The sequence below is a fragment of the Patella vulgata genome, chromosome 2 (genome assembly GCF_932274485.2).
Source record: "Patella vulgata chromosome 2, xgPatVulg1.2, whole genome shotgun sequence".
In the NCBI taxonomy this organism is placed as follows: domain Eukaryota; kingdom Metazoa; phylum Mollusca; class Gastropoda; family Patellidae; genus Patella; species Patella vulgata.
In genome coordinates, this window is record NC_065880.2 from 44,841,940 (window position 1) to 44,855,762 (window position 13,823).

Sequence of the window (13,823 nt, forward strand, 5' to 3'; positions counted from 1 at the left end):
TAAACACTGGGGATGTAGTATTAATAACTTAAACGTCGAGAAACTCAATCATTTTAAGCATTCAGCATTTGTTCCACCTTTTTTTTAAAATCCCTTGAGAAATATTTTCGTGTCAGATCATTAGGTTTGTAAATTTATTATTTTTCAATGGCCGTTAAAACAATATGAAAATGAATTGGAAACCGATAGTTCTTGAGTTCTGTTAATGGTATTGCCTTCCCCATGCGAAACGGTGTGAAAAAACTAATGAAACAAGCATGTTTGGTGAAATTGTAATGAGAGACCGGATTGCATGGATGTAGCATATCACTAAAAAAAAGAAACACTTTGTGAATACACGTTCTGTTATGTTGAATGTTGTCACATACAACTGGGCAACAAACTTAAAGTAGGGTGTGTTATGTATGTATACGTGAATTTTAAGTTACGTTGTATTTTATATTGACGGTCGTTATTAAATATAATTAGTACGTTTAATGATGAAAAAAGAGACTATGTCGTAAATAAAAAGAAAATCAACTGGGTCGTCTTGGTAACCGTACAATAAAGGAGGAAATATCAATTTGTCCATCAGCAATGTATGTAACAAGGTTTTCTATACCCACTTTTAAAGTTGTCTGATTATTCTAAGAGACGGATTACATTATCTTGTATTCCGTTAACCTATCTAAAGATCACTTAACTAAAGATCAAAAAGTCTTCTTTTTCTACTAGAAACTCTTGTATATCAATAATTGATCGGCGATAATACTAGACATTTGCATCAATATGACATATAAATCTATTTTAGTGAATCATTGTCACAGTGTGCCAAATTGTAATGTGTTATTTTATTTATCGGTAGTGATCGCTGAAAGGAATACTAATTAAAATAAGGGAAATGCACCAACTTGGCTAATGAAAACGAAAGTGGACATATACCATGCCGTGTGCTATGAGAGAAATTTTGCCCAGACAACTGCGTTTCCCATATACTTCATCGAATTCGTTGACGTGCTCGCCACCTGGACCTGTGTTTCACGTGCTATTCACAAGGCTTGAACATTCCGAGGAATGTTCTCGGCCAGCACTGTACCCTCAGAGCGAACGTAGTCCCGTTAATAATTAACTCTCATTTTGGTTTTGTGAATTTTCTTGGCAAGCGCCGTACTCACCGAGCGAACGTGTTGTAGTGGAAGGTCACGTCAGGGTTCGTACAAACGGCTTTTGACCCTAGACGTCACACAATTGATTAACCAATCAGCGTTGATGTTTCTAGTGAAATACCCACGCCAAGAACTCGCCGTAACAGAATGTTTCATTGGCTAATCCCTTACATCAACCAAAACAAGGGCTATATAACAACTATTCCAGATCCTAGAGTAGTAAAGATAAGTAAAACGAAATTTTGAACTATAAAAAACGAAACGAAATAGAATGTGTATTTTAATCAGATTGTATTTTATCTTTAACTCTCATTCTGGTTTTGAGACAACAATTATTATATGGGCGTTTACAATCTGTAGTTTAATGTAATATTGTAGCCCTCAATGGTTTTATAAATTGTCCATTACCTTACATGAAAAGCCTATAATACGATTTGATCCGGATGACTGTGTGCATTTTTCGGATATAGGGAAACAAATCGCAAAAACTAAGTGTCTCTAACGTTAGTCCACATCTTTTACATCTAGCTATATATATATGTAGCCCATACGAAATTATTGTAAACGTAGACATCCATGTTAGAAATTCGGGATGTAAGATATTTTAAGATTGATGTTACTTTAAATCTTAGATCACAAAACAGCACATGGTGTTATATCAGGTGTTGTCTATATTGTAAATAGCATTTTTTTTTCGTATGGTCTCTGTATACTTTAAGTTGCGGTTATGTAAATTTAGACTTTATAAAGAAGCTACGACCATGGATATACATTATACGTGTACTGTCGATCCGATAGGAACACCGAAATACGTATCTCGAATCAGTGGTACAAAGTAACAATGTATCGATATATAAATCACAATTAACCAAATTGTATAGTTGATGGAGCTATCAATATATCCATTGAGGAAGTGGTATCATGTGGATATTTGTAGTGCTTTGCTGGAATCTAATTATTTTGAAGTGAAATGTTGAGATATTTTGGGCTTTTAAAAGTCTAGATCAGTATGAGAGAGAGAGAGATGTGGTTTAACGCCCACTCGACACAAACTAGGTCATTTCGGGACTTACATGGTTTTATTTTATTTCAATAATTCGCTTGCTCGTAGGGGTCTTTAGCAGTGGGAGGAAACCGGAGGACCCGGAGAAAACCCACGAGGTTGGACAGGCGACCCTACTCCTTGTCACGTACAACCGAGGATTCGAAACCACGCCGGTTGACTTAATGACAGGCTTTATGATAGAGCGGACGTGCTAACCATTCGGCCATCCAACTCCCTAGATCAGTATGTGTTTATATAACCGATTAGCCAATAATCCGCTGCCTTGTGACTTTCTCCAGACAAAAGGTAAAGTGTTAAGACGTCTTTTAATATGTATTACTTCTATTGTCGTGGCATTGGTGGCACATTATTCTGGAAACCTGTATCTATTATGTGATGTCTGTACTAGAATAACCAGAATAACCAAGTCTTAATCGCATTAGTATCTAATTTAGAAAATTACATCTTTATGTAAGTAAATCACCCAATATAAAGCTTCACACCCGATAACGATGATTGACAGAAGTCTTTACTGGGGAAAGATGTTCACTTTCTCCGATTTTCTACGATAATTAGTTTCCAATACGTCGACCACTTCATCAATATCCCTGCCAGTGTTTGTCTTCTCGAGAGAGCACCGGTTAATCCGAACGAATACAAGCCATTGTGTAAATTGGGAAACTCGTCAATCAAAATTTCGAGGTATACAAATCGCCCGTTAATATATTTATTAGTAGGCTTTTTTTCTTGAGGAGAGAACAAACTTTTAATTTTAGTACTTAATATTTTATTGGCAGAGTTTTTATTTGTCTTCAGGACAGAGCAAACTTTTTATTGTAGAATCAAATATATTTACTAGCAGGCTTGTTGTTTAAGGAAATATCACACTTTTTATTATTTAATTCATGATTACATTGTTAAATGTTTTATTTAGCAACATCCTTCAAAAAGAGTCGAAGAGCGGGATAGATTAATCAATGTGAAATAATATTTACGTAAAATCAGTTCACTTAGCTATTTACAATCGATTTAAAAATAGTTGTAAATACGAACAAAAAGAAAAATAATAATGAATAATCAGGTAGTTACAATAAAGGGAGTGCAAGCTCACCCCTGGTCTTATTATCTCAAGGGAATGTTTATCGTTATAAAACTGAATTAGGCATTTTTTTAGAACGGTAATAAATGTAAATATTCAAATTTTTGCACTTCTGCTGAAATTATTTTATCATCTGTTAGTCCCAAAATGACCTAGTGTGTGTTGGGTGGGTGCTAAACCCATCTCTCTCTTTCTCTAAAAATTATCGTTATAATCGTCCCATGGTCTATTTTAGTGCGCCTACAGACACGGATACAAATTCCGTGCTTTGCAAATCTGGAATGGCTGTTTTAAAAAATTGTTGTTTATCCTTTAACAAGTGAATCTGAGTGTGTACTTGTGGATTTGAAGATTGTATTAAGAAGCTGGAATAGTTCACCACAAATAATCATTATGATCATACATGGTAACCAATTGTTTCACGTTGGCTTTCTGGTACCTAGGTTTCATGTTTTGCATGCAAATGCAAAAAAATAAAGCATTTGGTGACCCAAGTGATGCACCACCACCATTACCGCATAAAGCGGTGCAGCTCAACTATAATATAAATCTGTCAATTATTTAGTTATAACAGTATAAGTGTGATGATAACTGTGGAAGCGCTCCACTTCTAGAGAGAATTTGTACATTTATTTTAGTCATGACCAATATGGTCACTACTTCAGAAGGTTCCGTCACACCAAATTTTGTAAACCGTGCTTCGTCAATAAAACCTTAAAATAGGACCTGAAATTGTCCAAACCTCAAAATTGAGAGAGAGAGAGAGAGAAATGGGGTTTAACGTCCACTCGACACAAACTAGGTCATTTCGGGACTAACATGGTTTAATTTTATTTACATAATTCGCTTGCGCGTGGGGGTCTTTAACAGTGGGAGGAAACCGGAGGACCCGGAGAAAACCCACGAGGTTGGACAGGCGACCCTACCCCTTGCCACGTACAACCAGGGATTCGAAACCACGCCAGTCGACTCTATGACAGACTTTATGATACAGCGCGCGCACGCTAACCATTCAACCACCCAAGATAGTATTGTCTTCGAAGAAGTTTGAAATATCCAAATACTAACCAGATCTTTTAGTCTCCACATTTATACTCCTGGGTATAACCAAGCGTTTCATTAATATTCTGTTTTTTATTAATAGGCAACTTGTTAATGACCTGTCTGAAATATTTATTGTACAATATGCTGTCAGGAACAGGTTACAAACATCTTTATCTACAAAAATAAATTCACTAAAGCCTTCTCTTGAATAAACAATACGCTTCAGATTAACATTGTTGATATCTTTGTCGAATACAAATTAATTATGCTTAGTCATGAGACATTTATCGAATACCAATTTAAAATAGTGACTAATTTGAATAACCATTGATTTTACTAGTGTCTAATGTGAGCACATGTTGCTCAAGTGTTAAAGGTCGCGCATTTTCCAGATGTTAGCGGTTTTAACGACAACGAAATAGCATGTATTCTAAACTGCACAAATTTATGTTGAATTGCGTGATTCACGACTTGCGTTTCATTCCTCAACTATAAATCTGGAAAATACATACTAACCAATCTTAAATTGCAGGTGCTATCTCTACACAATCTAGGTCATTTAGGGCCTAACATATGAACAATGTACTTTAATAATTCACTTGTGCGTAGGCGTCATTAACATTGGAGAGTGGGGGCGGAGAAAACCCATGAGATTGAACAGGAGACCATACTCCTTGGGGTCGAAACCACACCACCTGACTCAATTGACATACCCTATCGTCCCCACCCCTCAAGCAAAGAGGGAGATAAGATAGTTTTAAGATATTTTTAATATATCTTTTCAATACAGTCAATACATAATACATGAGTCGTAAAAAATACATAATTGTGTTTACTTTCAAGCTATGGTTTATAACACTATGCAACCATTCAAGCAGAAAATCGGACGTCTATCCGTGATCTAAAATTAGCTATAGATTTCAGAGGTTAACAAAAAGATCAGTTCCATAACATTTTGTATTTTATAAAGACACGTTTAGGTTCTATACTTCACTGGAATTCTTAACATTGACTGAAATAGCCAGGATATATACGTTTAATATTTGTGGCTCACTTGAACTGAGAAACTCTTAAATAAATAATTTATTTATTCTACCTCGAAAACAAGGTAATGAATTTTACGGGTTAGCTTTGGCAAACACTGTTCTAGTTATATAAATAGTAACACTGGAGTTATGTTTATAATCAAGTAGATGTGTTGTCCCTATCAGTAATCTGCTTCGCTGGATACCTTCAAAGATATCTTGAGCGGTGGTGAAACTAATCTTTAAATAGGCTTTGCATAATCAATATCCGATAACAGCATTGTTCATCCATTATCTCTTTAGTGACACCTGATTTGACATCTCTTACAAGTATTTTGTTTTGCATCGTCGTGCTCTGTCAACAAATCTCTCCTTATAAGTCGTTTCACTGTCATTAACACCTTTAACGTAATGACACACTTTATATCTTAAATATTAACACATCGGAAGTAATTACAAGCAGCCATACCGGAGCTCCATGCACATAATCTAAATCGTAGACCACCATGGATGATTGTCTCCAATGAAAGAATTTTTTTTAATGTCGCTTCATACGGCATGCAAAGTATACAAGCATGCATAATTGGATATTATTGTTTCAAATTCTACTATCACCATGAGTCTGCTATTATTTGTGTCATTACACCGCCGCCAAAATGCACGAAAGTGAACGTAAGCGTTTCCTACGAACAAAATTGAAAATTCTATCAGGGATTCATATTTTGATACCGTTACGGTACTTGAAAATAACAACATACCTATATTACCCAACCATTAACAACAGAAATAATGCCCGACCCCCTAAATAAGATCTCCCGATAGCCATTTCAGCACCATTTCAAGGAAATATCTCTTACAAGATAAAAAAGGATCCCCAAAGAAGCTGGTATCAAAGTCTACTTCAAAACTGGTAAAACCATAAAAGATATCCTTGGTACCTATGGAAAGACGGAATCCTCAATAGGTAAACAACCCAAGGGCTGTGTGTACCAAATCACGTGTTCCTGTTCGAAGAAATACATCGGTGACACGAAATGTCCACTAGTTAAGAGGTTGAAACAACATTTACCAACAGTTCTGTTTTCACCAATTTATAGAACGCTCCATATGAATAATGTTGGCATTAAAAGATGTGACAGTTCTTGCAAATGATGGACAATAGTCTATAATATTACGATTCAACACCTGATTTATCGATAATTGCGATTTAAGTAAAAAAAATATTTACTGCATCTTTATTTACCTTTCTGTGTCGAATTGCCACTCAACGGAAGTGCTGATTACGACAATAAGTTCGTGAATAATATAATTCATTTTTTAATATTATCAAGTCACGTAATTGACACCCCATTTGTAATCCGATATGAATTATTCTTATTCGACAGTTGTTTAAATTCAATATATAAAAATTTGTAATTAAAATTAACACTTTGCTCATTGATACTAGCAGAAGGTCAAGGACGTAAGACGTTCGGACATTAACGTGTATTATAAGTAATTTAGTTTATTTTGGTCTTTTGAATCCAAGGGCCACTATATTGTGTTGGAAAATAATATGTTGAGCCTTGTTGGTGTCGAGACTAGTTTGCAACAAGATAATGTCACTTTACCTTGCCCATAACAATATTTGCCAACATTGTGTTTATTGGTTTTTATTTATTGTGTAATTTGATTTTGTTTGGTGGAATATACCCCGGTTGGCGCCGACGTGTTATTAAAACACCATTTTATTCATTTCTTGTCGTCCAAACTATCTCCCCCATTGTAGAAATGTTGTCGTTGCGACATTGTTTTCAAATTTATAGACAAGGAATAAAGAAAAATGATGGCATTATATTTCATTAATTGATATCTTTGACAAGTTATTAGATTCACATATATGCACTTAAATGAAGTTATCGAATGAGTGGCATATTGTTACTTAAAAAATAATTTGGTAAACATTAGCTGGTTCTGTGGGAATAAGAATATTATGTATAACATGTGATATGAAAATTACGATTGCATCATTTGGCGTGTTTAAGCAATCTCTTTACATATTTACATCATATTTGACCAATTAGATAATTGAAGGTCCAAAACCCAAAGCTACAAAACTATCATACTTGTGAGAATTCGCCACACAACAGCATGATTCCAGAAGGGAAAAGATGTAGCAATTTCTATCAGCAAACTCGCCCCAGCGAGTCTGGCTGGCTAGTATTTGAGAATGACTTTAGTATTGTAATCTATACTATACTTGTATCCATGTATCCGGCTGTGATATATAAAATGTAAAACGAACTGTTGCATTGTTATTCCTGGTAAGACCAACGTCTTAAGAAAACAGTAAAAAGTAAATATACAGCGTGAAGGGGAAGCAAAGACAACCAGATACAAATTATAGACGATCACACGGTAGTAAGATAAGATGCATGGGTCAAACGTAGGATGTGGCGACCGGTTTGACGGCCCGCTCTCCACGTCTGACAGAAGCCCATGGTGCTACACCAGCTCCAAGTACAGCCGGATTTCGTATACAAGCCGGGATATTACTATATCTGTAGAATACCAGAAACTACTTAAACTATATTAGTGTTGTTCACAACTTCCGTTGTGTATTTAGATTCCGGTGCATGTCCTTGTGTGCATATATTTATTTTAAGTATAGATGGGACACAGTGACTCGGTGAGTATCACATTAACTCACTGTCCCGTAGATCCCGTGCCCGATCATGCAGTTGACCAAGAAAGTCCCTTGGGATTTCCAAGCCATGAAGTGACTTCCTCTTGTCATAGGCGCAGAACACAGGGGGCTGGCAAGGAAACCCGTCTAGTCCATCGGATGTGACTAAAAACAGAGTTCATGTGTACACTAAGATCCAATTGTAGCTGGAAATCGAAATATTTTGACCATAGCTCGGATGTCCTGGCAAAATTGTCCTCTACAGCACAATGCATTGCGTAGCGCTTACCTGTCTTAAATAGATCTGTTGGTGCAGAAAAGTAAAATTTAATGTTAAACTTCATTTCTCAAAATTTTAAGAAAAAATAAAATATAATTTAGCTTTAATTCATCAGTTATATTCCCCTGTCTACATTAGCCTGGTTGGAGAAGAAATTAGCAACTTAAACTCAATTCCATTTATTCATGTATTTATATTCCATATAGCTGATCAAAACTATGACAAAAAATAGTTTTCGCTTTTATTAAAACATGTTAATAATAGACCAATTTTGTGCACTAAAAGGTTTATTTTGTTTTATGTTATAATATACAAATCGATTAACAGTAATTTTATTTTGCAGGTTTGCTGTGGTTTATCAACGAAATGCTTTAAAGCCTCAACAAAGAAGACGGTGGTGTCTTTGGTTGGGATTAATCCATACAGAAGCATTTAGCCTTAGCACCAATCAATACAACTGAGTCTACATATAATTTAAAAGCCACCTACGTTTTCAAAACAGTTGATTCCACCTCATTAGTTTACAATGACAAGAGTGTACAGTGAAACAAACTACCTAGCGTTATTATTTAATTTAATTGAACTTCATAAAATGTGTCTTTATGGAAACGGCGGCACTACTATCTCTAGTTTTAACTTTAATGGAATCTAAGAAAGGTTTGCAACTATTATAACTTTCACATGAGTATTAATATCTCACTTACAATAGAGGAATGGCTATATTCTGCAAAACGTTTTGCATCTCTAAAAATGATAGCTAAATTATGTATTATACTTTAATGGTTTTCAATTATGGAGTATAAAATTGAAGGAGAAAAAAATATGTCTGTTGAGCAGAAGAGTGGTGTGGATAGTTCCGTTTCAGTCACATGGCAGGCCATAATTATTACCGCCTATACCACGGTTTCTATTGTATCCGTTTGCGGAAACAGTGCGGTTTGCTACTTGGTTTTATCTCAACGGCGTATGAGGACCGTGACGAATTATTTTATCACTAGCTTGGCAGCCGGTGATATTCTTATGGCTGTGGTTTGTATCCCATTAACGTTTGTCGCTAATGTTTTACTAAATTACTGGCCATTTGGTGAAGCTTTGTGTCCTATAATAACTTATTTACAAGTGGCTATAGTGTTCCAGAATGCTTATACACTCTTAGCCATTAGCCTTGAGAGATATATTGCTATTTTACACCCATACAGACCTCGATTACCTAAACGAAAATGTCTAATGGTAATCGCTTTTTGTTGGTTATTGGCATTCATAACGCCACTTCCAACTGCCATCACATCAAAAACTGTGAACTTTGCAGAAGGTAATAGCACCAAATGCTATTGCTATGAGGTTTGGCCAACTGAAGCTGGCCAAGTTGGATATAGCACCACTATAATGGTTCTCCAGTATTTCTTACCTTTAAGTGTACTCATTTACACTTATGCTAGAATAGTTCATGTAGTCTGGATGAAAGACATGGGTTACAGAGCACGTGGCGAAATTGATGGAAAAGAGTTTGATCCAAGACGAAAGGTAATTAAAAATGTCTTTAATAAACAAGAACACAATTCTATCCCAGAACAATCATTGCTGTGTTTGAATTGGTACACGCCTCTTTATCAAATCGTTTAAAGAAACATTATGGGAGATTAGATAAAGAGTTGGCAGTTCTCACTATAATAGTTAAAAACTAGGTAATGTAAAGGGAATTTGCTGAAAATTTCAGTCAAATTGATCCACTGTAAACCGAGAATTTAGCGATTGATTTTTCGGCCTAGCCTAGATCACCATTACGAAAGTGGGTAAGATAAAAACATAGTCTCGATTATCCATTTCATGATTAAATCATGAATGAAAGTTGAGCAGCAAATCGGATCCTAATCCAATGAACATCGCAGACTAGCAATGACATGGATAGTTAATTGTGGTCTTGAGAAGTTAATTAATGTCTAATTAATAATTTAGATAACATTTCAGGCCTAAAGAAAGTCCTGAAATAGGAAGATTTAGCTCTTGCACAATGAAAACTTAACTCTTTTATAAAGGGATAATTGTAAATCTCGTTTGAAATAAATTAAATGAAATGTGGTTTAACGTCCTCCTGTTCTACTCTGATTGGGCTAATGAACATGGGCATGCAGTGTGCTACGAGGGACATTTTACCCGTACAGCGGCACCACAGCCTACTCTTATGTAGAATTACAACTGCCAAGGGATCTTTTATGTACACGCCAATGTGTATACGGGGCCTCGATGTTTCGTCACATCCGAACGACTAGACATGTCCTTGTCAGGTCCTCCGCTCTGCACTACTGACAAGAGGGCACGGGTATTATCCGTAGCGCCGTTGCCCGAAGCTTTGGAAGCCATAAGACTGACACATTGTCGGGCAACATCAACAGGACCGCACGCTGCCAGCTTCCCGAACTACTGACTTTTGATGTGTACCCATTTGGCCTAAGTTTCACTGAAAAGTTGTTATGGCCTCCGCGAGTTCTTGAAATATCATTTATAACCAACAGTCATTTCAAAAGTCACATTTCAGCTACACTATGTCTCGTCATCAAAATCAGTGGTGCCGTTTCATTGGCGCCTCAATAGATGTTCTTGACTCTGTATAATAGACGTTAGTATTATAGTTTGAACTAGAAATATTTCAAATACATATTTGCAATTCGCATTCACGAAATCTATGATTTGAGAGACTAATGATATGTACGCAAACTTTCCCTTGTAGGAATATTTCTGGCAATTAGAATAACTCATGAAAACCAAATCCATTTACTAAAAGAGTAAATAACTTTTTACAATCAATATCGACAAGAAACAAATCGACATTTTGGATTCTATTTTGACTACCGTTTTAAATTTACGCCATCGTCGATATTAACAAAATATACATAAAACATATTGCGAGCAATATCAAATAGAAACAAATGAAGATTAATTAAAATTTTTGTTTAATTTCGTGTTATTTACTGTATAGGATTGGGTTCAGTTTGCTAGTTGTCTGATAGCTGTAGAGTCACGTGCTATGCACATTATGTGAATTCCGCCGCTTCTGTATTTGACAGAACGTCTACGTTGTGTGATGAAATTCATTTCCAGCCATATTATTTGTGCTCTGCTTAGAGAGGTGTGATTTGCAATCGATAAATTATGTTATCGAAACTTTAACAAACAAATGGTGTTGGCTAAAGAGTGCTGGGGTTGTGTATCGTGACTGCCTGTGACGTCACGATAAATATTCTTCGATAGATCGTCAGTAGGTCTAGAGACATTACAAATACACGGATAGTGTCCAATCCCCTCTAACATTAGCCCGTTTAAGGACAGCATTGGATTCTACTTTGATCACTTTGAAATATGTCAGTAATTATAGTTAAGTTAACTGGCATACTGAATATATAGGCTTTCCAGAAATGGGGTAGGGGGGGTCGGCGGGATTCCCTCTACCCTGGCGAGAAAATGTTTTTAAAAATCTGACTGTGAATGATGTTTTCTTGTGTATGCCCTGAAGTTTCTAGATTTATACACCAACTTAGCTGGTAACAATCTTTCCAATTCATCAATACTAAAAGGTCAAAAAATTATTGAACAGAGCACCTTAAACAACTTGAGAACATTAACAATTTTAGGGACCCTGGGCCTACTACATTCGCGGGATATTTCTCGATCCATCCCTGGATGATACCCCAAAAGCTGTATAAACCGATAACATATTGCTATTCCTGAATCAACATTAGAACGAAAATTCATCACTATATCCTTAACTCCGCTGACGATAGTGCAAAAACATACGAAATTAAGAGGAAGTGCACTCAGACAATAGAACGTTAAACAGATGGTTGTATTTCTGAAATTAATTTTTGAACCCAAAATTAAATCTATTAACCCTGAAAACTTATTTACGATCAATATCCACAAGAAACAAATCGACATTTTGGACTCTGTTTTGACTGCCGTTTTAAATTTACGCCGTCGTCGCTATTCAAAATAATTCTTTAGGTCGGAATTGAACACAGCAACCCCAAAAACATTACATAAGACATATTACAAGCACTATCCAGTGGAAGCAAATGACGATTAATTTAATTTTTTAAACATAATCAATTAAACACTATTGATGAATAACAATTACTATAGTTTATTACACTGTGATTTTCCAAAAAAAGATTTCACAAGTTGATACAATCAAGAACAATTCTGAAAAATCAAATTAGAAAAACAGTGCTCTGTCTTTCTTACTTGAATCTTGCCATTATGAAACATTCAACCTCCTTCCTCGGGGAAACAATTCTATTGCTGTCACAGTTGATGGGTATCAGATTATGAATCGTAATTAGTTGAGTCGATAGTCATCTGAATATTTTCTCCTTAGTACACGAAGTGCTTTTCGCCGTGTTAGTCCATCTGGTAGCACATCCCAAAACGCTTTTCAGGGATGCAGGAATTCAAAATAAAGTTTTGGGCTCGCGGTTGGATAAACTCCCTTGACCACATTCATTAAAAATTCTCTGTACCTGTCCACTCCTACTGGACTAATCAACTTTACTGCATTACAAGCCTCTTTATTTAAACCATTCTGAGCAATCTGATAGCATATTTTTGTTGTATACGACAATGTCAATTATAGAACCACTAACAACTAGAACCATAAAGTGTTGGTGGGAACAAAATCACATCAAATAATTGATTGAAGGGATGTCACTAGAAATAATAACCATATCTCTGACATTTGGAATGTGTACACTAACTCTGTTTGGAAATTGAGACTGATTATTGATAATCATCGAAGTCTTAAAACCTTTTATCTGTAGGGCTTTTACACTCTTTAGGTTCCAGAAGCAATCACTCGGCCTAAAGTCGAAACCGAAAAAAATCACGGACGGTCAGACAGGACAGGCAAAAATAAGCTAATGAATAAAACTCTTTAGTTTCGATAATAATTTATGAAACGCATTAAACTTACGGAATTTACCTAAGGACAGGCAGGAAAGACGAAAATACGCTAGTGAACAAAACTCTTAGTTTCGATAATAATTTACGAATCACATTTAACTTCAAACTCATCACAGTAAGCTTTCACTATGCGCCATATCCACCCGTTTTATCAAAATCTGATGGAAAGGTTAATTCCAATGGATTAATAAGCTGTTTGACACTGAATATTAGCATCAGAAGTAATTGATGGACCGCGTTTAATTTCAAGTGCACTGCTCCACAGTGATTGATTTAAGTGTCAATTGAATATGATAAATTGGTACAAAAACAGTGTAATCAGGGTTTTTTAATGTTTGAAATGATAGCAATATAAGAATCTATTAAGCGTCAAAGGGGATCCCCAAATAAATCTGGTAATGCATGTATAGCTGTTATTATTCTAATCTGTGTGGAACCTTTTAATAGGGTTGTTAACTTTTGTCTACAGCCATCGACAATTATCTCGGTTCTGGCTAGGTTTCCGGATTGGGTCGGTTTATTGCGCATGATTTTGAAGAAGATTGCTATTTGATAGCAGACGAGAAT

At 35.7% G+C, this 13,823-nt stretch overlaps 1 protein-coding gene across 2 annotated transcripts in view; it reads left to right on the top strand.

Annotated features, from left to right (window-relative positions):
• LOC126811572 (RYamide receptor) overlaps positions 1 to 13,823 on the top strand; it is a 265,432-nt gene that overhangs the window by 242,005 nt on the left and 9,604 nt on the right. For both annotated transcript variants that reach the window (XM_050537264.1, XM_050537265.1), the window contains one exon: positions 8,647 to 9,827. In XM_050537264.1, coding sequence (XP_050393221.1) covers positions 9,096 to 9,827 — 732 coding nt within the window. In that variant the 5' untranslated portion in view covers positions 8,647 to 9,095. The remainder of the gene's footprint in view (positions 1 to 8,646; positions 9,828 to 13,823) is intronic.